This window comes from Balearica regulorum, chromosome 20, assembly GCF_011004875.1.
Source record: "Balearica regulorum gibbericeps isolate bBalReg1 chromosome 20, bBalReg1.pri, whole genome shotgun sequence".
NCBI lineage: Eukaryota > Metazoa > Chordata > Aves > Gruiformes > Gruidae > Balearica > Balearica regulorum.
The window spans coordinates 6,911,513-6,937,692 of NC_046203.1; the positions used below are offsets into that span (position 1 = coordinate 6,911,513).

The 26,180-nt window shown below is 46.1% G+C and overlaps 2 protein-coding genes across 4 annotated transcripts; one reads left to right on the forward strand and one right to left on the reverse strand.

Annotated features, from left to right (window-relative positions):
• The first annotated feature begins 24 nt into the window (after positions 1-24).
• On the forward strand, positions 25-4,746 carry BBLN (bublin coiled coil protein). Its single transcript, XM_075771999.1, has 2 exons — positions 25-203; positions 3,285-4,746. The coding sequence occupies exons 1-2, from the start codon at positions 113-115 to the stop codon at positions 3,476-3,478; spliced, it is 285 nt and encodes a 94-aa protein (XP_075628114.1). The 5' UTR covers positions 25-112; the 3' UTR covers positions 3,479-4,746.
• CIZ1 (CDKN1A interacting zinc finger protein 1) lies at positions 4,685-24,556 on the reverse strand. 3 transcript variants are annotated; one of them, XM_075771997.1, is made up of 16 exons: positions 24,425-24,556; positions 23,832-23,956; positions 21,663-21,778; positions 18,986-19,152; positions 17,849-17,984; positions 16,874-16,934; positions 13,944-14,023; positions 13,495-13,574; positions 12,262-12,444; positions 11,786-11,916; positions 11,300-11,384; positions 10,596-10,709; positions 10,075-10,257; positions 9,376-9,445; positions 8,159-8,280; positions 4,685-5,371 (listed from the first exon to the last, which is right to left on the reverse strand). In XM_075771997.1, the coding sequence occupies exons 1-16, from the start codon at positions 24,539-24,541 to the stop codon at positions 4,829-4,831; spliced, it is 2,313 nt and encodes a 770-aa protein (XP_075628112.1). In that variant the 5' UTR covers positions 24,542-24,556; the 3' UTR covers positions 4,685-4,828. The 3 variants fall into 3 exon arrangements, with proteins under 3 accessions (XP_075628112.1, XP_075628111.1, XP_075628113.1); XM_075771996.1 differs by having other exon boundaries at positions 4,685-5,434; XM_075771998.1 differs by having other exon boundaries at positions 4,685-5,434; positions 24,273-24,478.
• Positions 24,557-26,180: the final 1,624 nt, after the last annotated feature.

The following is a 26,180-nucleotide window of genomic DNA, read 5'->3' on the forward strand; positions in this document are numbered from 1 at the left end:
GCGTGACGTACGCCGCGCCGAGCTTTCCCATTGGCTAGCGGTCTTGCGGGCGCACCGTCACGCCGTCCGTGTGATTCCGACGCGCGATCCCGGCGTCGCGCGGGGCGGTGGGATGTCGGGGCCGAACGGGGAGCCGCACGTGCCGGTGGGCGGTGCCGGCGGCAACGATGACGGCGACGACGGGGACAGCTTCGGGGAGGAAGGTGCGTTGGGGGGGGGGGGGGGCGGCCCGGGGCAGCGCCGCCTGCCTGGCCCGTCATCCCCGAGCCGGTGGGGCCCCGGTGGAGCCCCGGTGGGGCTCGGTGGTCTGATCTGGCCCCGTGGGCCGCGGGTCTGCTGGGGCGGGTGACGAGGCCCAGGTGTTCCCCAATGTTTTGCCGGTTCTGCTGGGAGCGGTGTCCGATGTCAAAGGTGTGCCCGCTGCGCGGTGGCGGGAGGTGAGGGGCTACGGGGCGGCCGGGATGGTTCCTGCCCAGCGATGGGGTGCTGAGCTCCCGCCTGCTGCCTCGGGGTATTGTGGTGTTCGGTTTTCTCTCGTGGAAAGATCGCTCCGCGCCTTTGGCGGTGTACAGCGTGCAGATGACGAAGGAGAAAGAGGACGTTGAGATTTTGAAACCGCAGGACAGATCATGTGGGCTGATCTGGGAGAAGTCGTGGGTGGGAAAAATGAATTTAATGCAATTAGCTTGGCAGATTCCACTTTGGGGCATTTTGAAAGTGCCTAGGTATGGAATTTCTGATACTGTCCTGGCCTGTTAGAAAAAGCCGATGGAGGAAATGTGACAACGGCAGAGCTGTAATGCGCATGTGTGGATCATTCTTAAAATTGGAAATCTTTCAAAGATTTTCAAGCTAGCACTTCACCACTCTTCTCTCAAAAATGGTGAAGAGTTGGGTTATGCAGTTTCCCCAAAGACCATTCAATTTCCAGATGTGGCCCGTGCAGGTGAATCTCACAGTTGTGGCTGTGAGACACCTGCAGTGACAGGAGGATCCCCAAGAGCGTTCACTGCTTTGCATCATCAGTGATTTGTGTTTCAGGCTTTTTGAAAAGCTAAGAAACACAGTGGATGTGGCAGTCACTAAATCTGATCTACATCAAGTCTCTGCGTTAAGTTGTTCTGCGTGTACTTAGGCGGGGCTTTGTGCGCAGTAGCTGGTTGTAAAGGTCTGTACTACCTCCTGGTCTCGTGGAGCTGAAGTTGTGGATCGCTTCCTTGATCTCAAATAGGAAACCTTATTTTTGGCAACTGTTCTTGTAAGAATGCAGAGGAGTAAACAACGCGATTGCCGTACTCCTGCTTCAGCATTTTCATTAGGGGATGTGGTTACATTTCCACAAAAATAAACCAAGCTTGCAACTAACAGAAGATGATAAAATATTTTTACAGCTTAAATTTTTAAAAAAAATTTCACTTCCCAAAGCAGCACAACTAATACAGCCTTTGCGTGAGCTCTAGGCTCTGAGAACAATTAGGCTCCTGCAGTGATTATAGGCTTCTTGCAAGTTGATGCGTAACGTTACTTGTCAGAAGTAGTTACGGTATCTGCTTGGAATCTGCCCACCATTTAATTGGAATGTGGTATATCAAATACGAGGCTGAAGTACAGAGCTCTAACTCAGGGACATTCAGGTATCATGTACCTTGAAACAGGGTTTGCAAAATACTGATAAATGCCGCCTTTTTGGAAAGAATGTGTTTGTAGGATTGGTTTTTAAATGCAAGAACATCAGCAGTGCTCTTGCTCATAATGCCACCTCTGCATATACCTGCGATGCCAATCTTTGATGAACAAGCTTAAACACATGTAATTCTCCAAAGAATTGAAGGTTGCAACACTGCTGTCAATGGCTCCACAGTATAAGAACATTATTTTTTTTAAATAATGAACCTTCTCCTTAGCTCTTAATAATGCAAATGACTGCAATATTTAAATATTCAGTTCTGCCTGCAAAAGTGCCAAGGGGGCAGCTGAGAGGGGTAAAAGTGGGCATGCGAGGCTGAGGGATTTCAGCACGGCTCAACCCTCTTCCTCCTCACTTTCTCGATGTTCTCCGTTAGCTCAGAGCAGCACTCCAGCCAGGCACTGCCTGTGTCACGCTTGGCTTTGACGCTTCCCCAGCTGCTCAGAGGAGCCGGGTGGAGAAGAGCCAGCCCCAGGCGGTGAGGTGTGGGCTCATCTCACCCACGCAGGCCTGTTTCCCTGTCCCGCAGCCCATGATCCTCTCAAACGCCAGCCCGAGGGTTGCAGCTTGATGTCTACCTCCCTGCACTCAGCCCTTGCGGCTTCAGACAGGAACATCGGACTGGCTCTGCCTGGGGTCTCCTGTAACCCTCCAGGGCTCCCGAGTAACTTGTCAACAGAGGTTTATCTGGTCTCTTTTGTCAGTTTGTTTTTTGTTATTCTTTAGGATTGTGTGAATATTGCTTGGAGCAGTCCAAAAGCAAGTGTTACATCTCAATAGCACAGCTATCTTCATCTGATTAACAGTACTAATACACATCACTGTGAAATGCCATTGTACTGAGGGTAACACTTCTGCACTTGAAACAAATGCTGCAAATAAGAAACTATACCTAGGGAACCAGCTCTCAGGATCATCCCGAATGAGTTTGGTTTTAATCTTAAGCACCCAAAGCCTTAACAGGGTATGAAAATCCTGCGATTGAACTTGGTACCCCACACTTACCCCTCCTTTGGAAATAATGGTGCTACTACCACCACTTTTGGGCTCCTCCCTGCTCCTGCCACAGCCGTGCTGTTTTGGCAGTCTGACCACAGCCAGGCCCTTGTGAAGCACATCCCAGCCTGGGAGCCTTACACAAATAATTCACAGAATGTAGCAAACACTTCAGCACACTGCCAAAATGCCTACACACTCATCAGGAAAGATGATCCCCAGGCAGCTAAAAAGGCTACCTTGTCCTTGAGGTTTACTGGGTACTGTTGCCATGCGGATCACTGCACGCTAGCACTCAGCCTGTGGTCAGCTATTTACGTATGAGATCAAAGGCTGTCAGACAGGCACAGAACGGGTTTGGACTGCCCAGAGGTACCTCACCTTTGGTCTCGTTGCCACTCCTGCAGCTTCCCATTGGTCTCGTTTGATCAGTGAACAAAACACATGTAGGATTCAGTTGCATTTTCCTTCACACACCTGGTGGCAGATAAGGCACAGCCAAAGTGCTTGTGGGCATGTTTTGCAAGGGCTCTCGCTGCCCTCACTGACTGCAGTGACAATATACTTACACTGTCCAGTCTCTCATTTCCCTTTCTTTTAGAATATGCAGCAATAAACTCCATGCTGGACCAGATCAACTCCTGCTTGGATCACCTGGAGGAGAAGAATGATTATCTACACGCCTGCTTGAAAGAACTGCTGGAGTCCAACCGCCAGACCCGCCTGGAGTTCCAGCAGCAGAGCGAGCAGCAGAACACAGAAGCTGACGTGCAGGGATCACAGCCTCCTGCCTAGCACGCTGGCCACAAACTGTTGGTATTGCTAGGGGGACATTTGCTGGTCACCAATTTAACGTAAAACTTGAATAGAAGAGGTACCTCGTGCCTGTTACTTGTTCCTTCCCGTGGTTGCGTCCTGCCATTCACCTCCACGTTCTGTTTTTCTTTAGCTGTGCAATAGGTGCAGAAGCACACAAGTGGATGTAGGAGAGCTGGTTCTTTTCGCTCCCCAACATGACCCTGGCACTGACACTTGTTAAAGCTGGTTGTAGGAAGCATCATGCCATGCAGGTTGTTTGCAAGCAGGCCCTCTTCAGAAAGAGGAAAAATGACTTCTGCTCTTTTAGACTGTTAAATCCAAGCAAGGGGTGTTGTGGCTCTAGCCCCTTCCCCTCAGAAAGAGCAGTGGGCAGGGGCTGTCCTGACTCCAGGCTTGCCCGTGTCACTCTGGTGACAAAGGCCAGCTCCTGCCTTGAAACTGCAGCTTCCCCATTAGTCACATGAACTGTGATGCAAGAAATATTGGCAGATGGTCCCAGATCACTTCTATCCCCTTCCAAGCAGATAAGACAAGCTACCAGGGTGATGTTTGTGACTGTTATAATTGGAAGCTGCCTAACTCCTTAAGCTGCCATTAAGGACTCAGGCTTTAGAGAGAAGCAGAGCAGCCTGGTTAGCCCCCACCACAGCATTAGCTACACAGAGCAAAGAGAGAGGGGCCTGCCTGCCGTGGGAGGGCCAGCACTATGAAGCAAGTCTTTCTGTTCTACTTCTGTAGAGTTAACAGGAGTTTTTTGGAAAGTTAAAGAAGTTACTTATAAGAAATCTGTTTTATTAAAATCCAGTTTGAAACAAAATTTGTTCCTGAGAGTCTCCACTCTGAGAACAGACTATATTAAGCCTTGTAGTATTAGCAAAGGACCAAGATGCACATTCTTGCCTAGCTTAGGCCACAGTGCTTGCCCAAGAGTGTGCATCTTTGAAAGGAAACTGTTCTGAGGAGCAGAATTGGGCACACAACTTTTCCTCTGCCTGGAAAGGAAACAAGAGAGGAACTACAAAGAATTCTTAGTGAAAAATAAGTCTGTATCCATCTACTTCATGACTTGGTCCCCTGTGGAAATCACATTACCGTCTTCTTTCAGGTTCAACAATCCAATCCTCAGTCTTTCCATATAATTGCTGTATCCCAGCTGTACAAGTAATAACCAACACCATCCTGTATTAGACACGCTAAAGCCAGGCTTATTTTATTCTTAAAATAAAAACAGCAGTAAAGTTGAAGGTTTTTGCTCTATTAAAAGACTCCGAAAATAAACATTTCCAGCAAATATCATAGGTAAAGGGCTCTCCCTTTAAGGCCACTCTATCTGGGTTTGCGCCTAGTAGAGCGTCTGCACCCAGCAGAGGTAAGACTGACTGTCTCACCTTTGGCTAGGGAGGAAGGCTCTGCTGCTGCCTCCTGGCCTGCGTTTGCTGCCTCATTCTGTCCTAAACCCCCTCCACTCCCTGGATCCTGGCAGTTGTCTGTGCCTTCCCTTTGCCTGGCTGCATTGGCTTCCTCCTGCTCCTCCTTAGACACAGCGTGTCCCAACAACTCCCCTACGGTGCGGTTCTCTTCAGGGAGCAGGCAATCGGCACTAGTGGTAGTGGACTTGCTCTCTTCCTGTAGATCATCTTCTACAACCGTGATTCCACATACGTCATCAGTCACACTGGCTAGGCTTTTGCCCTCTGCCACAGAGGTAGCCAGCTCACCCTTACCCTCCGGAGACCTCGAAGTTTGTTCCTGCAGGGCTGACAGCTCTGTACCCTCTTTGTCTGTCCCATAATCATCATTCATCTTGCTGTTATCTGCTGTTGTAGCGGGAGGGTGTTTCGGATCATCCAGCAATTGGGAGCTGGAGCCCTGGGAATGCAAAGGAGCCTCGGGGTAGGCAGCTGTGGCACGATGCCTCGCTGCCTTGTATCTCTGCAAATACAAACAAACCAACATGAGAGACAAGCCCAGCTCAACTACTGTCACTGCAGCAAGCAGCAGCTGGTCCAGGAAAACCTGTACAAAAACAATGGTGAGCAGCAGCTAGAATCTGCAGGGGCACGACTTGTCTCGGCAGCTCTCCTGGCCTGGCTGCTGAGGCTTTCAAGCAGAGAAGGGTCAGCTCCTGTGAGGGAAAAGTGGCGATATTAAAAACTGAAGTCCCTCTCACATTACTTAATACTGAGCGAGTGCTTGGCAGACCTGTGGCTCCTGAGACAAAAATCGTGTTTTGGCAACTGTTAAATCTCCGTCAGACTCAGGACTTTGTAGATGTAACAGTGCAAGCGACAGCTCTTGCTTCAGCTACTGCCAAGACATAGCTCTAGATGCGTACCCTGGATACATGAGGCTATGCACTGCCCTCAGCTACAGAGGTGTGATTTAATGTTTATCAGCCAAAGGAAGACTTCAGTTGAAAGCTTAAATTTTTTTTCACTCTGCTGATACAATCTGTGCAGTCAGTTGAACTGTTGACAGGACACTTAAGATAGCAAGGCTATCTTCTTGTTACAAGGTACTGAGGTTCTCTACAGAATAAAGGTAAGCACATCATCAATAAAATGACTCATTTGCACTAGCTATCACGATGAACCAGTAGACTGTAAAGAGATTAAAATGGCTACTAGCCATTTTCAAGACTGGATTTCAGAAAAACAGTCACTCTGTATAGCTAGTTAACATGCCGTAGAAATCTGGACATCAAGTCCCAGACAGAGCATCAACTAAAGGAATAAAACAAAGCTCCCTCTCTTCCCCAACAGCTCCTTCCACAATCAACTCACTTTCAGCTTTCTGCTAAAGGGTTCCTGGAACTGGCACTACCATTAGACCTGACAATTTAAGGAAATTATTTTGAGCACACTGGCTCTCACCACTGCCTTCAGCAGCGCTACTGTAGTCTGCAATGTGGAATTACAGCACATCAGACAGGCAGCTTTACAGTGTAATTGTTTATTGTTGCAGGGTTGCTCTCTCCCTGTTCTCAAATAACGGGATACACGCAGTATCACATAACACATTGGAACTAGATCAGTCAAGTCATAACCTTGTACCCAAACTAAACCAGGTGCAAGTGTGCCAATTTGTTGTCAGAGCAATGCTGTGAACTGCCTCACCAGCAGACAGTTCTCTGCTTTGAAACCCTCTGCTGAGCTACTCTCATCAGAGTACCCCAGAAACTGGCAATTATTTAACTCAGACTCTGACAACCTCAAGGCATCCAGGCAGCCAAGAATAATAGTTAGCTGCCTGCAGATATTTAAGGTTGGACTCATCATAAATAATCCCTCCAGGTCACTCTGGCATCCATTTGAAAAGCACCTGATTTCAGCTCTAAGTGGGCCAAAAGGGAGGCATACACAGTGCTACTGCAGTTTCACTCCAAGCTGATCTAAAATAAGCCAGGAAAACTGCAAGACTGATTCCTTCATTCCTGAAATGACTAGCTGCAGGAGTGGGAGAGGACGAGCAACCATGAAGGAACAGCTGTGGTGGGTCTTCTGCTACTCGCCATTCCAAATCGATTGCTCTAAGCGCTGGCTTCTGCAACGCTTGCTGGCGGCAGTGACAGTTGACTAGAAATAGTTAATTTGTCTGAAGACTACCAGAAAAACACTAAGATTTCTTTGTTCTTAAACTCTAACAAAAGCTGGATACATCTGTGGTAGGGAAGCACAATGGCTTTTGTTGGAGTAGGTTTTGGGTGCAGGCAGAGGACAGAGTCAGTGTGGGAGCCTCCCTCTTTGCCAAGGTCAGAGAATACCACTCTCCTGCACAGGCAGAGCCCAAGCAGTGGTCACAGGAGAGGGCAGAGACAGTGCAAGCCCTGCGTACCCGCCACAAGGTACTAATCCAGGCCCCTCACCCCCTGGCAAGTCAACAAGGACAGAACGATGGAGGCAGATTCCAGGCCAGCCCAGTAGAAAAAGCTTCTAGATACAAAAGCAGCAAAGGGCAATACGGCTTCTTTAGGTAGAGCCAGTAAAGCAAAGGAACAGCATCAGTTGGCAGAGCTTTGTGCTAAGGAGTTTCTAGGAAAGGGTAGCAGACAGACAGACAGACGGACTGACTTCCTGCTGCAGGCTGACCCTGGGGACTAAATGGACTCTCCAGCTTGTAGCTTCCATCACGTAAAGTCTGTAATGTTAAATTTCCGGATTTCTAAAGTGAGTATCTGATTTTACCAGACCCCTTCAGGGATGAATCACACCCGCAATTTTGGCTAGAGGAGCTGTTCCTGCAGTATCGCATAAAAAGATGCTTATGTACCAGCCTTCTTTAAAAGGAACAACCTCCGGCTCTTGTTCTTTCCCCGTCTTGACCCACCTGTAATCTGTCTAACAGAGAAGAGGCCTAGACTGAACGACAGACTCCACAGGTTCAGCAAACAGAGCAGACACTCTGAGGAAGATTTCCAGCCAGAAATGGGCAACAAGATGACAGCAGCAGTAGCTGGGAAGCAGGACTGGACTAGTTTTAGATCTACAGGGGTGATGGGAGACAAACACAGAACACACCAGGAGAAAACTATGGCAAAATGGACACCAAGGATGATGGAAACGAACTGAAGACGAGACAGCTAACGTGGTGGATTTGCTGAAGAGACACGCACGGGGGTAACAAATGCCAGGCCATGCAATCGCCAAAGGGTCTAACCTGAAAGTTCTCAAAATGCATCAGGGACTTGCAGTGTGCGAGCCGGGCAGCAGAGTCGCTATGGTAGAATTTGTGACACAGCCTGCAGAGGTAACCTGCGACGGGGACCAGAAAATCCAGGCCTGTGAAACGGGAGGGGAAGGGAAATCACAGATCACATTGAATGGAACTCAAATAATGAAAGCATGTTAAAAGGGAAGGGAAGGGGAGAGGAGGGAAAAAAAGAAAAGTGGAAAGCTTTGCTTCTGTTAATCAGGGATTTGCAAGATGACTTGCTGAATATCTCATCTTACCATGGAATGGCTGTGTGGTTGATATTCAGAGAGAAATCTGGCTGCCAGAGCAAAGAAACTACACAGAGCATTAAGGGGGGGAAAAAAAAGGAAAAAAAGAGTACAATGGAAAACTACAGAGAACATGTGATCTAATGCAATGGGTTCAAACCAAGCAGAAGACAGCAGGCGCGCAAGAGGAACACGCAGAGAACATTCACAGCATGAATCATTATTCCATCTGCCACATGATAGTGGAAGGTTACAGCAATATGGAAGATTGGTGTAAACAGAGCCCTCCTTGGGCACAAAACAGCCTCTGCAGAGCTGCCCTCCTCACAACACGAGTGGCCGTTAGAGGTTTGAAGTCAGAATCGCTTACAGGGTGGGGATCAGAGACAGCCATCTGGAGGCAACGCTGCCCACCAGTCCAGTAACATGTCTGAATAACCGCTAGGTAGAGCGTGGGGGTTCTGAAGCGGAGGAAACATGCACAGTTTGGGCTCTGGCAGAGAGTTCAATACTATCAGTACTGCTCAGTATCTCTATACAAGATGCATTTCTGTTGGAAAGCATTCTAATCAATATGCTTTCAGGCTTTGTCTTTCCAGAGCATTCCTCATTTGCTCCCTACTTTCTTCAGTACTCCTGCCCTGCTTGTTCCATTTCCTACCTTAGTAAGGTATCTGGCTCTCATCCTTTCTTCTTCAAAGCAAAAGGCAGCTGACAAACATCAATCACATCCTTATGTTTTATCACACAGTAATAAAGCAACGTTTGAGTCTTTCTCCAGACAGCAGTGACCTGCAGCAGTCTGATGCAGATGCTGAGCACTACGGCCCAAGTACTCATTACAGCAGTAGGTAGAGACCGTTCTCTCTTACAGACAGAGCACGTAGCCAGAGAAGGCTCTGTGGGCCTTTATGCTTAACTCTGCTTGCTTACCATAGGCTGTGTCTGGACAATACTTCTCGCTTCCTTCGTAATCCTCCAAAGACACTTCCTTCAGCCCAGTCTGGAAACCAAAAGAACATTAGTGCCTACTGTAACTATGCCAATTGCCTTCCTGGGTTCCTACATTTTTCTGGTAAGCTTGGGAGCAAAACAGAGGGTTCACATACCAGAGATGGAGTTGCACAGCATTTGGTTAGGGCCAGATAAAAAACCCAATGTCAGGAGGCTTAAAAATGCCCCTTGCACTCCAAGCCTGAAGTAGCTTAGCCATGTACCTCCTTCTTGGTAACCGCTCTTTACTAGGAAAGTGATATTTATTAAGATAAACCTCCACACACATTTGCTATGAGACTGAGCTGCTGTTGGGCTATGCAAAGAGACTATGTCAATGTCTTTGTTAGGAATTCTTTCCCTTGAAAAAACATTGCTTATGCTCCTCGACAAGGTAATGTTTGAAGGCACCAGTAGGAGCTGTACAGCACAGCAGAAATGCCTTCCTGCATCCCACAGGATTCTCTTTTGCATCGTCCTGTGCCCTGGAAGAACCCCAGAACCCTCACCCTTCTGCTGTAGAGTGCAAGGTTGGCTGGACTATTGAAATCTGGAGCTCAACCAGCCAAGACCAACTAAGTCACGGGATCCCACAGCAGATTCTCAGATCATTCCTTCTCCTTTTTTTGCATGGCATACCTGCTTGATAGCAGAATCCTCATTCTCTATCAGCACTACATCAAGGTCTTCCTCCTCACCAGCTCCCCCCTCCTCCTCCTCCTCCTCTTCATCATCATCATCTTCAAAACAGCCAACAGCATCCACTGTGATCAACTCCTCTGAATCTTCCGGGCTGCCCAACTCCTTCTCTCCTAGCCTCACCTGTCAGGTACAGGAAAGAAAGATAAGATCAACTTTGCACTCTCCATTTAACCAAGGAAGACGCCAGACTGAACAGACTACCTTTGATAAGTAGAAGGAACTGCAAGAGTGGCACAAAGCTATCTCGCTTCTAGACATGTCTAACTCCTCGTCCCTTTTTCACTCAATTTCTTTAAGCTCTTAACACTTGAAATCCAGCCAAAGATGAGAATTAAAACAGGGTTGGAAGAACTGCACGTCTTCCTTTCATCCCTGCAATAGTCAGGGAAGCAGAAAGTTAATCTGCTCCAGTGTAGCAGCTTCCAGTCCCACGCAGCTCTCCACTCAAGCAGTTTTACCTCTTTGGCTTTCTGTTTGTGCTCAGGGGACTTCATATGCTCCACAAACTTGCGAGGGGTCTTGAAGTGTCGGCTGCAGACAGTGCAGAAAGGACGAAGCGAGCGTTTGGCCAGCTAAGGAAAGAGTGACAATTCAGTAAGTCACAAGAGGCACCACTTTGGAGAAATGCAGATAAATCTTGAGTGAAACAAAGCCACAGCTCCTGCATCTAAACCAGAGAGACCACAAAAAGAGAGTCGTCTTTTCAGCAGAAAGGACTCCCTAGCTCTTATCGGCCAAAAAGATGGAACACAACAGCAAACCCAATGTGGCTTATAAAAGATGTTTTGGCACTTCTCCTCTAGAAGCCAATGAATACAATGTCCTGCCTAAATTTTAGCTTGAAAATTTACAGGCTGCCCACCAATTCCTCCATTCAATTGATTAGGTGGAGTATGATAGGCCATATTTATTGAGGAAAGTCAAGAATTATAAGCTAGAGGTGCTTCAGGCCATACCAACATAGCATAACTGGAAGTTCAAACAGTGCCAGTGTTCAGAGGCAGTAGGTAGCATGGCAGTGCCCTCAGACAGTGAGGATGTTTATGCACATCTCTCCAATCACTTTTCCTTTGGTGCTTGGGGAGCAGGAGATGCTAGACACTTCCACTCAACCCCCCCAAAAGGTCGGTACAAAGATGGAAATCCATGCTATGGTTGTTACCTTGTGTTCTTGGGTCCTGCGATGTTTGATTAGATCCCCCGTGAAGTGTATTTGACAAGTGTTACACCATCGCTGCTGGGTCTCTCTGAAGTGAGAACGGATGTATCTGTAAGTCACACCTTTTTACATTCTCCATAGAATACTGCAGTTTGCAATCTGTTCTTGGCATTGTGTTCCCCAGCATTCCTATCTTTACAGGCTTGGATTTATCTTTTCCTCTTCCCAGCTATTTATGTAGGTTGTTTTAGCTCATGCTGATAGAAAGGCACCAGTTAAAACAAGTCTCTGACCTGATCTACTGTATTAAAAACTACACAGCAGGTCAAAGACAACACTGGTATCCTTCAGCAGGATAGGATAATCCCTGAAACCAGAGGGATTTTGTACTTTACCTAGCACACAGGGGCACCCTCGTGCAGTGAGGAATTTTAGAACCCACGTAGGTCCACATTCAGATTGCATTTTCTAGCACAGACCAACACTTACCCATCTTTCTCTGCCAGCACCTTCTGCTCCTTCACCATAGGCAGTAGTGAAACAAAACAAACATTGCTCATGTGCTGAATCTCCCCAAGCCGCTGCTGGTGCTGAATTCCAGCCATGTGGGATTGGAAATTCTGAGAGAGGGGTTAGGAGAAAAATCCATTTAAATGTATTCAAAATACAAAAAATAACAGGTATGAGCTATGCTTTCCATCCTCTTGACTGCTTTTTAACAATGAAATGGTATAAAAGCTTAAGAGCATGGCTGCCTGTGGATCCACCCACATTCACTCTCTAGCAGGTTGATTTCAGCTCTTCAGGAGAGGTTTATTTTATCTGCAAGCTTGTCATCATTTTTTGTTCCTTGCTCCTAAAGCATGAGCCCTTGCTAATAAGTGTCCTGCTACACCTCCTCATGGCAGCCAGCCATCTAATTCACCTCTCTTGACCACCCATATCCCAGACCTGTGGATTTTTACCTGCTGACTGCAGCAGTTGGTCTTGCAGATATAACAGTAGAATTTAAGGACCGATTCAGGGTTGGGATCAGCTGTGCCCACCTCACAGGTCCAGTGCCCTGGTTTCAGAGCTGTTGTACTGATAGCTCTGCTCTCACTGCTCTGCTGGATAGTCACTTTCAGTGAACCTCCAGAGCTCAACACCTGTCAAAATAAGGAGTCAAGATTAAGTCCAATCTCTCAGTAGAAGACACTATAAATTACATCTTTTTGTATGCAACCTAAGCTCTCTACCCCTTAACAAAATACATTTAGGGTTGAATCCACAGGAGGCTGATCAGAAAGACTCATACACGCTCCTTCTCCCAACACCACTAAATCAGCGATCCCTGTGTCATAGTACCAGGCCTATTAGTACAGATGGTTGTTTCTACAGCCTCCATGGATGCTCTATGATCCAGTCTCTGGAGGCTGGAGCAACAAACAATGCCTTGGTGAGGGACACGATTGGCTCACATTTCTCCACTGCAGAACTAAAGGCAACTCAGCATCACATCTGATGGAGTAAGAACTCAAACAAGGGCAGGATGATACATTCAATCACATCAACAAATGTCTCCAATTATGGAAGAATATCAAGTCTGATTCACGCCATGGGTTAAATCTTTATCTACTTAGAGATTTATGCAGCATAAGATCCTGGTTTAACATCTAGCACGTGGGCAAGGTATTTCATGCAAAAGACTCTCAGGTGGCTGGCTTTACTCGTGTCTCATTTTTCCAAGCTGCCTTTCAAGAGCACAGACTCCCACTATCTCTGCTCATACCTGCTGTAATGGCAAGTCCCACAGCAGCTGCATCTTTACTACCATCACCTGAATTTTTTTTTACATCTGCTCTTCAGCAACACAAAGGATATATTTAGCTAATACACGTATTTTCCAGTGGCTCTTTCAATTCAACTTTCCATCTTTCCAGATGAATACTGAAATCTTAATGAACCTCAGCATCCACAAACAGCCAGCAGTAGGTAAGGTGCAGGCTAGCAGAGGTACAAAAGCAGCAAGTCAGAGCAAATGCGTGCTAATTGCAGACATATTACGCCTTATTGCCAGGGACAACAGCTTACAGCAGGAGACAGAGCTCCAGACGTGGGTGCCATCTGGTTCCCAGTGGCAACAGGCTTCTCTGGGATGGAGAGGGAGATTGTATGTTCTGCACCACCCCACCTTGCACGGAGTGGTGTCTACTCACCTCAGGAGCCTTTGGTTCCTCAGAGAATTTCCTCTCTTTAGAGAGATCTTCAGCTGTGTACTCCTTTGCATTGTCTGTACCTAAGAAGAGAGACTCCTTTCAGCTGCCTTAAATCAAAATAGCAATGACAGAAAAAACCAAAGCAGCAGGTGAATGAAGTCAGGGAGCTTTCCTCACAGTGCTGTTGGCTATAAGCCCAGTTCACAAACCTTTCTCCAAAGAATCCTTATTAAAGAGGGAAACTTCCTGTCAGTTGCATTTGGTAGGCAACAGGTTTTAGGGGACTATGTTTGGATTTGGTTCCTAGATTTTCTCCTCCCTTCCCCATCTTGTATGACTGAAGAAAGGGCATTTCTGACAAGACCCACAGATCTACAGATGCTGATCTACAGGTGCAGTTGCAGCAAGGAGTGCTCTAAAAGTGCAAATCACAGTGCCCAGCAACTCACCATCAGCTTGGACATGGGTGCTTGACTCTCCTGCTTCCTTGCTGTCTGTGGCATCCTCTAATGCAGACTCCTCAGTCACACTTAAAGGATATCAAGAAAATAAATAACCTTATTTGCCATGTTACAAAGACATTCAGAAGACACACCAAGGCACAGGCTAAGGTCTAAGCTACCACACTCTCCACTAAACCCCCAAATCAATAAGCTACTGGAAGTGGTATTTCAGGCAAGGATTCATCAGAAATAAATAAAAACAATGAAGAGTGGGCATTCTAGAACAGATTCGGAAACAGCAGCCAAATAACCTGGACAAGAAGGTTAAAACTGATTTTTTGGATCACTGCCCTCTCCTGCAAGAGGCCTGCAGGGAAATAAGTTCATACAGGAAATATTATTAATAAGAGCTCTGAGAGCTCAGTCCTGTCTTGATTGGTGACCTGCAGGGAAACTGCAATACTTGGACAGTACTCCAGGCTGCTCTGGGCATGAGGGAACACACAGAGACCTGTCAGAACTGAACCGGTTCTCAATGGAGTCTTACAGGGATTTCTTTCTAACAGCCTCCTCTATTCATATCAGTCATGTTTCATTCCAGAGTCCCCACAGTTCTGTTTGTGGGAGAAGTGGAGCTATACAAGACACAAATGAAAAAGACTTTGCTTTGTTTTACTTGGTACAGGTGATCTGCTAAGCAGAAAAAAGATCCTGAGGGGACTGCTAAGAATAAATGGTTGACTTGCAGAGGGCACAAAGTGTACTTTACAGTGTCTTTCTCCATCCCCTGGTTTTCCATCAGGGCTAACACTCTTCACCATGACTTGAATGTCTTCTCTCTCAGGCCAGCTCGATATCCCACCCACGGGTGTCCTTCTGCCAACAGGGAGCAGCACATTCTGCGCAAGCAAGAGTGCAGACTGTGCAGGTACTGCATCCAGTGATCCAAACACACACGCACCACATAATTTATCAGATTGATAAGTGATAATGTAACTGGGTTACATGGCTATAAATATGCAGCAGGGTTTGGGCAGTGCAAACATGAAGAAAACAAGAGTGGCTGGCATTAACATTATTTGTCAAGTGCTGCTAGCAGGCTCAACACTATACCACACACAGATGGTGATAACACTCCAGGGCGAGGGTTTGCAGTCTAAACTGCAAATCTAAGGAGCAATCTAAGGGAGCAAAAGCCATCACGAGCATGATCTAAGGAGGAAATGGTATTACACGGATACTTGTCAGGCCATGCTAGAAGAAGTGGGTGTTCAAGGAGGATTTGAAGATGAGGAGTGCTTTCTGCACTAGAATGAGGATGTTGTTCCAGGCATACAGATGGTACATAGGAGAAAAGGCAGAAGTGGGAAAAACCTGAAACGAAGAAGGAGGCTGGTATTCCTGGCCAAAGGGAAATGGAACAATGCAGCATGAAACAAAAGGTTGTGACATGGATGGGGGGAATGCCATTCTCATCTGTGAAGGGCAATATGAGAACTGTGAACTATTTTTTTCAGAGATCCATTATTTGTTTACTGTAAGTAAACAGAAACACTTCAAAAAAAAAAAAAAAGCTTAAGGAATGATCTATTCTAAGTAAATACCAGCCATAATATACACATCAAATCTGGCAGTCCTTAACTAATGCTTAGGAAAGGATTTTCCTAGTAGCAGGCTTGCTGCAGTGAGATCTGTCATTCCTCAGACTTGATTCTTTTTTCAGTGTATGTAACAGGACTTTGATTAATACCCTACTAAATATTAATGTAATTAAAATTAAATTAGCTTTGGCAAACAGATTAACAAAGCATACGCTCAAATGCATTCGACTTAGCTTTAATTGAATTTATTCACTTTCTTGCTAATCAGAGTCCATAATTCACGACAGTCCCTGCTCACATAATATTTATCACTCTTTAATGTTTTACATGATCAAGGTAATATCTGAACATCAAAGTAATCCTGGAATATTCTCCCTAAAGCTAGCCATTAATCTCTAATCTACAGATGGGAAACAGAGAGGTGAAGAAAGTTGTCCGAAACCACGCAGCGAATTGTTAACAGGGAAGATAAGAGGACCCAGGAGCCCTGACTCATAGTCATTAACATTTGCTGGAGAATTCTCAAATCAATGCCTCCAGAAATCTGTATTCACTCCCTCCTCTTCTCCCTCTGCACCAGCTAACAGCAGCAGTTCTGGGAGAGGTACAGCACCGTGCAGATGGCACCAGGAGCTCCGTGATGTGCCTTCCCACTAGATGGCAATACTGGCTTGGCTGTTCCTTCCTGCACCGGTTGCGGAGGCAGGGAGTGCCAAGATGGGCCTGCCCTGGCCAGCATGCCTGCGCATCCCTTGCAGATAATAGGATTGCCTTTGTCTATTTTTACCGAACAGGCAGGGGGACTGGCAAGACAATCTTTGCACAAGGGATACAGAACTCAACACTCACGGATACAAGCTTGGATACTAGGGAGTATTGACTCCCTTCCTTTTCTCGTTCCTCAAAATAAACTACCCTCTCCTACACTTACTGTAACTTAATACGTTCCATGGCTTTTCCTCTCTGCTGATACGTGGCTGCTTGTTTCCCTTTTTGACATTTAGGGAAGAAAATTAGAGAAATGTATCAGAATAGAAAAGAACCTCTCTGCTTCTTACAAGAATCCTGTCAGGAGACCACATGAACAAACTCCACTTTGTTGCCTGTATACATGAGCTGCATCTCTTACTTTTCATTCCCACAGTTGGATCACCCATAGCAGAGACCCCACAACACCCTGGATCTCAGCAAGCATCATGAATTGTCCATGAGCATCTGAAACACCTCCTACATGCTAGACATCAGGCCAGTACAGTACAGCCCTAATATTAGAAAATAAAATCAGACAATAATTCTAAACCTAGTAACTATTTCAATACCCCACTCAATAAATACCTCTTCAGTCTTTTTGCTGCAGGCTCCATGTTCAACACAGATTCTGTTGGAGTTCTTGGCTCTGCAGGAACACAGAAGATCTCCTTAGCAAAGCAGACCATGCCACCTTGAGCATGTTCCCTAACTGAATGGCCAATGCCAATAGAACTCTGTTAGAGCAAATAATACTATACACTTGCTTATTCTGAATTTGAGAATTGAAGTGACAAGGTTAGATAATGCACTAAGAGGTTTGAGTTTTATTGCAGATGCCACTGTATGAGGTGTCATCCAGCAAGAAATCTATGTTTATGTCTAATAAGTGGGTCTTAGTCCTATACCCAAGTGACAAGAGCCCAGATCATAGGAATATTAATATAAGCCAAGGTGGCATATCTACCTGTCAGCAACTATTTAATGAGGTAATTTTCCCCACTGCATATACATTGGTCACAACCTCATCGTATGCCTGCATTTTTTGATTAGGTACTCTTCAGTCAGAAAGAACATTCCCACATCTGTATTGTATCCGACACTGTAAGAGATTCAGTGCTAGCAGTTTCTGTTCTGACAAGTGGAGTATAAGTACTCTTTCAACTCATATTTTCCTTAGCATGTTGACTGTAACTGGTTCTGCTTCATGCATATGACTCCATCAGATGTTGAGTTTAGCATGCGTAAGCAATGTGGAAGCTTTGATTTCAAACCAGTTTTCTTTTTTTCCCTCATCTTAAATGGGGCTCACTGTCAAAGTGACTTCTGAGAGGCTTCCATGCAAGAGATATGGAGCTAGCTTATCAAAACAAAAAATATCCAGGCAAAAAAAGGAGATATGAAACACATAGCAGAGGGCTGTCACAAGCAGTTTCAGTATTTACAATCAGAGAGAAATGTAGATGATTAAGACTAAAGCCACCTCCAGTCTTTGCTGCAGTAATAGCAAAGAGAAGTTTATCATGTCTAGAAGCATTTGTTTCACTACAGGCTCCCCCTTACCTGTGGATGGTGAGGAGTTGTTCTGCTCTGACCCTGCTTGCACTCCCTCCGGGACTTCCATTTTCTCATCACCTTGTGTTTGAGATGAAGAACCAGGATCCAGTTCCCGCTTCCTGTCAGGGACCCTCTGGAAGTCCTGCAATGGGTAGCGAATCACTGCCAGCTCTCTGTCCTTCCTCAAACCCAACACACTGCCCAAAGCACCAGACTTTTACTGTGGGGCAGGAACAGGAATTCCAGCGCACAATAATGGAGGGGAATACATGGTTTACAACAGACTGTCTTGCTTCAGGCAAGTTCACAAGGTTAAACAGAGCAATGCACTTTAATTCTACAGGCAGCCCATGACATTTCTCCAGTGCTTTAAGCAGCAGAGAGAGTAGGATCACTTTAAAGGGACTCTGGCAAGAGGTGCATGGGCAGGGAAAAAGAATAGTCCAAAATAATCTCCATTCCTTTCCACTCTGAAGAAAGGACAGTCCAAGAGTGGAAGTCTACCTTATCCACCATATCTTTTTGACAGAACAGGGCCAAATATACAAAAACTAATCTAAGACAAGGGATGTACCAGTCAATTAATCCAAGAACCATTTCCAGGATACAAGAGAGGACTTAATGGTGGAAAGTGAGAAAGGCTTTTCCAAAAAAACTGTAGATTTTATAAAATCCACAGAACAAATATGATCCTGATATGAAAAAAAGGGAAAATAGCCCAAAGAGGCAGTGTCCATGGTAGGAGCAAGTCATTTGGGAACAACAAACTGCTTTGGAAGGCCACTGGGGCAGAACACTGGCCTCTGTTGAAGAGCAAAGCACTCAGCCAGGATTTCTTCTATTGTAATTACTCTGAAGCTGGTACTTCTAAAGGCTCCTTTTATATCTTTGGTTTAAATAGTTCTGCTATGAGGGATTCTCTCTCTTGGGCAAGAAGTAACAAGAAACCTTTGCATCAGAAATGTAAATACGGATCACAAGAACCTTAGCGATGGACTTATTGTGTCAGCAGTATGGTGCAAAATGTAGTTTTCATTGTAAGACTCTCTCCCTTTTCTTTTGTTCTCCACCTACAATACAACTGACTGCTGCAAGTGCAACAGGAGCACAAAGGTCCTGAACAGTTGGAAACTACAAGCCCACCTTGCGAAAGGTCCGGTTCTGCCGCTGGAAGGGAAGGCTGGGGAAGCCCAGCCGAGTTGGCTTTAATGAGACCCCAACAGGTGGTGGCCCCAGGAGGGAATGTCTTGTAGCCTGAGGGAAAAACTGCTGCAGTGCTGGCGCTGTCATGTTAAATCCACGCAGGTTTCCTATAAATGCAAACACACAGCATATCACCACCCTGCAGTGTGCAAAGGAGACAGAAAATCTACCACCTGTACAAGCAGCAGGTAGAGAGGGGAAGGACTCCTCTGTTCAAGACCCTGTACTTTACTGGGCACTGTATCGGTGCTCTATGCTCTACCCTCTTCAGCACCCTCAGAACAGAATTTGATGTGATAGCAACTATTACCATGTATCAGGCTATTTAATTATAATTGTCACTGCAGGCTAAGATCATTAGAGCAATTATTTGATTGGAGGAGCACACTAGCACTTGTGTTTGCAACAAACAAGGTCTTGTTTTTCAAAAATTCTCTGTAAAAAAGGAAAATTCATCCCACATTTGTGCAGCTGGCAGCTCACACCATAGTATGGATGCTGTTTACCACAAGCCAGTAACAGCATTTCACTTAACACTGGACTTTTCAAACAAGAGATTCCACAGTCCTCTCTGCCACCTGGTTATCATACAAGCTCAACATGTCAACCTAAACTCCGACACTTGAGACTCTTGCCATTTCCAATTATAATTCTCTGCTTTCTGAACAGTTCTTTTCAGCATCCACAGACTATAAACTAAGTCTCAACAATTTCTTATGAAGGCAGTCCTTGCTTTCTCCATTTCACGGGTGACAGAATGAAAGTATCCAGATGCCTCAGCTCTCAGCTACACCCTCAGAAGTTGTCCACCATTCTGGGAACCTGGACTTATACTGCAATTTTTTTAATCTCTCACTTGAATTAGTGCATACTCTGGCTTTTTAACAGCTGTCAAACACAAGGCAGTGAAGTTTGGAGACAGGCACCCAAAATCTGAAAAACCAAGGTACGTTGTTTAAAGCCTGCAATGCAATAGGAAATACTCCTCCATGTTTGTCTTCAAAAGCAATCTAATCTCTTATTACTTACCATAAATAATCTCTTACTGTAAAAAGAGATAGCCATATTAAAAAATATATATCTATAAGGCAAGAGATCATCTTCTGCTCTTGGTTTAGTACCTTTAAAGAATCATACATTCATTTCAACTTGAAGTATTTCTCTTTTCCTGTTCCCATTGCTGAAGCCACATACAGTCAATGAATTATTTATGCTGATGTTTCCCAGGTACAGAAATACTACAGCATCAGATATTCTTGCATGTAACCCAAACCTGAATGACCAAAAAAAGTCAGATCCCTAAGAAGGGCCACACTGGACATTGCAACCATATTAGGTTACCTGTAGCTAGCTGGCGTAGAATATTGAAAGAGAACTCACAACTCAACTCAGCACGTAGAGGTGAAAAGAAGAAGAACAATGCTAAGACAAAGTGCACGTAGAGTGTTCATTAACATACGTTATCTTGCTCTTGTATCTAGTTTGCCTCAGGTCCTTGGCATACTATTTAAATACAACTTCTCAATAAGATATTTTGCTTTAGGGAAAAGGTGAGCCCATGCTAACATCACACAGATCTGAAAGGAGTATGGTTGACTAAAGTGGAGTCAGACTTTTTTCCTGACACAAATATATACACCAATCTTCGGAGCGTGGCTTGTCCTTTTTCACTGCCAGTTTCCCTACAACCTGAGAGAGATCTGTAGAGAGCCACTGGAGTCACTAGAGAGCCCTCTCGTTAAATGGGCAAGAGAGAACAAAAGGAGACTTAACGACATGCAGAATAAATCTATTGTCTTCACATCTGGGCATGATTCACAGGGAAGATAAAAATTGCAGGCATTAATCTAAACTAGACACTTTAAAACTATCCCAGGTACTGATTTTCTGTGTTGAAAAGAGCTGTCAGGTTAAGACATGAGCAAAAATAAAAACATAGCTTTATTCCCAGTATCTTTATGTTAGCAACGCTATTATTAAGGCAGCTTCATAAATTTGTTTTGAAAACATTGCATCTGGCAAAAAAAAATCCACTTGTGGAAACACGGTGATGGAAGAACAGTGATATTATCCACTACACAAATGACAGTCATTTCAGGGAATCGAAATTTCACAAGAGAATTGAAACCTGAACCATTGTCCACCACAATATACTTTATTTGTATGTATCACACTAAGTTTGGACAAAGACAAACAGCACACTAACCTTGTTTGTGGTAGAATGTAACAGACAACAAAATAAATTGTTTTAACCTTCCAACCAAGACAGACAAACAAATAATAAAAATCTAAGTATTTTATCTGAATATATTGCTGAAAAAATTCTCGCTCCACCAAGTCTGAGAGGAAAGCACGTATTTAGTATCTAACCTGATACCTTCTAGTGCTATTCCTGGTTGTGAACAGTTGGGCACATGGGATTTTCAACAACTGAAGAACCTCTGTGATGTGGACTACAGACTTCTTTTTTGAAGAGAAAAAAAAAAAAAGACTACAAACGGAACTGGCAAATACAAGGACTGCAATGGTTCAGCAAGAAATAGCCATACTACGGTTTTAGTCCATGATGGATGATTAAATAGCTCCAAAAAGTAAGCGTCTCCCATAACAACAGTACCTTGCATCTGCTGCATGAGTAAGGCCCGCTGAAGCATAGGATTGGCATTGAGCAGCGATGGCTGATTTGTTGCCCGTAAGCTCAGCATCTGTTGCTGTTGCGGTGGTGGCAAACCTCTGGAAAAGAAGGCATTAATCATAAGAACCCAATAAAAACTGTACCCTTCAATTCCAGGCATCTAAAAACTATAAAACAGAAGAGCAAAGAACAGCTGAAATGCTGATATACATGCATGAAAAGATACCATACACCGGCACTGTATCCTCTTTCTTCCACTCTCCTGGAATTTCCAAAGCTGACAGATTGTCTATCAAGGAATTTGAGGTCAGAGAGAACTCCTTAGCACCAAGCCCACATAAAGCCTGTCAAGTAGCATAAAAAAAGCCCAGGAGCTGACTGCAGTTCTACAGAATTATGCAGCACTCGTCAGTAGAAATGAGCGATCTAGATCAGCAGCTACATTTAACACAACAACAAAAAAGAAGTTCTAAAAAACAGGGAGTTTTCTCAGTAGCTTAAAGCACATTTTTCCAAAATCGATGCCTCCCACACAGAGCCAGACAGGCCATAACTGTAAATTGTGCCCCCTAACTGCAAGAACCGGATGGAAAAATAAAGCACGGCCTTCATATTTAAAACACAAGGAGGAAGAAGCAAGTGGAGAAGGACTCTCCAGTCCTAAGGAATGGAGCAGACATGAGAGAAAAGTCTGAAGAAACTGGCAGGTGCTTCTTCAGGCAATTGCAAGGTCAGGCCCACCTCTAAGCATGACTGCTGACACAGCTGTATCTGTTAGGGCTGGAAAGAGGTACAAACATGGATCAAAATATCCACGCTGACAAAAAAACCCAACCCTTTTAACAGCATTTACAGCAGCTCATCTTTACGTTTGCTGCTCTAGATTGTTCTAGTCTCAGAGCTGAGATATTTATATCAGAAAAATCATACATTTAACAGTGTAAGATGCATCCATGCTATCTAGCAGTCAGTCCCACACTGGCATTTTAAGGGCAGCTTTGTTTCTAGTACAAGACATATGAAAATGGTAGAAAGAATTTAGAGATATTTGTATTTCTAGCAGAACAGAAAGATTCCCACGTTTACCTCAAAGACACATGCCTTAAAAGGATAAAGTAATTATTCTAATTTATTGAATAAGGAATTCACTTTCTTCTTAAATTCGTATCTCATTGCTTTGAATTTCCAGAGGCTTTACAGAGAACGGTAACTGTAATGCATCATTTCAGAGAATTTGTGTTAGTTCTACAAATCTCAGCTCATCAGGGACAACTGCTCCTATCTAAGGCACTTATTTTCTCACTTGCATTTTTTTTTTTTAGGAAAACCCCAGCTATTTGCCTTTAACATACAAAACATTATTTTCTCCATACACCCACCACACAGTGCTCAGTCACACCCTCAGCGCTGCAGAATTAAGTTTAATAATCCCACCCAGGCCAGGAGACCCAGCCAGAGAAAGAAACTAAATAAATAAGTGAAGTTCAATAATAAAATAAAAGTGCGTGTCACTATTTTAGGGGGGCTCAGTTAGGTGCGTGTGAACATTTCTGCGGGAGAAGGCGTTTTCCCCGGAGCCCCTCTCCTCGCTGCCTCAGCCCGGCGCCCTCCCGGGCCCTCACCCGCTCGGCTCCAGAGCATCATCCCCTCCTACACGCTCTGCCCTGGGTCACCCTACGCGCCCTCGGGGACTCCGCGGCGGGAGCGACCCGGCCAGCAGAGAAGCATCTCCCGAGCGCTAGAGTTCAACGGCTACGGCGGCCCCGGCAGCCCCCGAGCCGCCCGCTCTCCCTTCCCACAGCGGGGTGTGCCGCCCCACGCAGGCCACCGCCCCACAGCCCTCCGCCCTCCCTCAGGCATCGCCCCCCACACCCCACCTGCCCCCCCGGTCCCTCCGGGCACCCTCTGCTCCCCAGCCACCCCTCGAGGCCTCCGGCTAGCCCCCTCTGGCTCTACCCCGGTCGAGGCCTGCGCCCTCCGCACCCCCGGCTCCCGCCTCCCTTTGTCGCCTTCCCCGCCGGGGGAGGGCAGGCCCGCAGCCAGGCCCGCCGCGGCTTTTGCGGGGCAAGAAGGGACGGAGGGGAGGGAGGCGGAGGAGAGCGGTCCCCCAGGACAGGCCCGAGATCCCCGGCCTCGCGTAGCGGCGCTTACCGGCCTCCCTGCTGCGCCGGGGGGTGGTGCTGCTGCTGCTGCTGGAGGAGGTGCTGGAGCTGCAGCAGCTGCTGCTGGAACTGCTGCTGGTTGAACATGTCTGGGGAGCCCCGAGCGGGGCGAGCCTGAGACAAAACACGGGAGGGCGAGGGAGGCACCGGCTGCGGGGCTGGCGCGTATCAGCCCAGCAGCCATTGAGCAGGGGAGCCGCCGCCGCTGCCGCCCATTCATTCACTGAGCCGATCCCCCCCTTCCTCCTCCTCCTCCTTTCCCCCGGGGTCATCGCAAGCAGCAGCCTGTGGAGGAGGTTTCCAAACCCCACCTCCCAAAACCCGCTCCCACCCTCCCCTGCCAGCGGAGCCCGTAGCCCGCCCCGCTTCCCGCGGCGGGGCCGGACCGGGCCTGGAGCCGCGGCCCCTTCCCTTCGCCGCCGGCACTCACGGCGCAGCCCGCGGTGTTCACTGCTCCCCGCCAGCCGCCTCCATCTTCCCGCCGGGGACAGTAACCACCTGCGCGGCCGCGCTCCCCGGCCGGAGGCAGCTCCTTCGACAGGGCTGGAGGACCCGGCCGCCCCCGCAAGGCTCGGGATCTACCCCGGAGCCTCCTCTCAGGTCGCCCCAGCTTGCAACACCTCCATTTCTCATCCCCCGCACAGGAGAGGCAGTGGGGTCCCCTGTCTCTGGAGAAGGCTGGGAGGGGATGAACACCATCTGTCCGGGGTTGGGCAGGAGGAAAAGAATAAACGGCTGAAGAGGGGGAGCAGATGGCATCCAACAGCGTGGGTTTTCTGCTCTTTGGTTTTTTTTTTTTAATAGTCCAGGGGAATCTTTGGTAACCATCTCGCCAGGGCGATGGAAAAAACCCAACACAGCCTCTGGCCGTTCGCTGTGGTCACGTCTTGGCAAGCCTGACATGAGAACCTGGGAGAAAACAAACAGGGACTTTTGCAATACTACTCTGTGCTGCAGACTGAGATAACTTTGCTAGCATGACTTTCTTTTTTGGTGAGTTTGCGGCAAAACCTTTCCTGCAGCACCTGTTTTCTGTAAGTGAATTAATTTTAAGTGTTCAGTACACACAGCCTCTGTATGAAAATATACTGTGACTGTCATTTCTTCTTACAATAAACCTAGCAAGGGTAAAGATGCCTTTCTGTTCTTTGCCATTCCAGAGAATCCATCCTGAAATAATTTACTTTATCGTCTTGTTACTCACACCAATACAGACTACTTGATTCATTAAAGGCCTCACAATTGATTTGTAGCTGAAAGTATTGCAAGCTGAACACAGTTACTGGTGATATACAGTTAGCATCAATAGTTTTCAATGCAGCAGCATATGTTGATTTTTCCTTTGGACCTTTTTATACCATCCTGATTTTACAATAATCAATTTGGAGATGACCATCCATATTAATCAATGACTGGCCACGTTAATGCCCAGAGTCACAGCTGTCTGCACACAGAGAAAATGCTCTCCTGTCAGGCATGAAAGCTTAAGTATCATCCCAGGGAATATGTACTTGGAGCAGAAAATGTACATGGAATCTTTTTCAAATAATTTTGCATAATTGATCCTCTGCTGCTGTAATCATGCCACTACCACAGCTACCAGCCTGGCCAGTGGTGGGAGAAAGGGTTAATCCCATGATCCTACAAATGTCCATGTATTAGCCAGACACGCAAAAGACAGAATTCAGCTTGTAGAAATAACCTTAAATCTGAAATTGATGTCTTCTGTTCTTAAGTCTGTAAAATTCTTGTAAGTAAGCTTTGTATGTAACATTTGGAAAGCTACAAAGCACTGGGTTAGTGTGATACGGAACTAAGTCTTCAGCGGTTTTACTGTTAGATATTATATTCTGACATACTCTAGAGGCTCCCCCAAAGCCTGGGCTTTCTTCTGCGAGGTTCTATATACAAACATCCCACAATAAGAGTTTATGAACATAAGCCTACAGTTCAATGCACAGATATCCTGCTGCATTGAACACTAATCAGGACATGCATTTAGTCCCGTGCATGCACAAGGCAAGTCAGGATTAGGGCTGTAGGAAGTGAAGACACTTGCTGCTCTATCAACCTACAATCCAAAGGCTGATCTTAAGAGATGCCTTTATGTGCCAGACAGACATCATACTTACCAGGGATGGTTTAAGTGAATCCCGAAGAGAAGGCTCCAGATTCAGCTGATCACACCGTTCAGTTTGAAAGTCACAGAGAGATGTAAGGTAACGGCACAGGAAATTGGGCTAGGATCCTTTCTTTCATTACAGGCAATAAAACAATGTGTCTTAAGCTGACAGCCAAGGGATACTCCCTGTTGGTGCCCACTGACCATTGGTACACA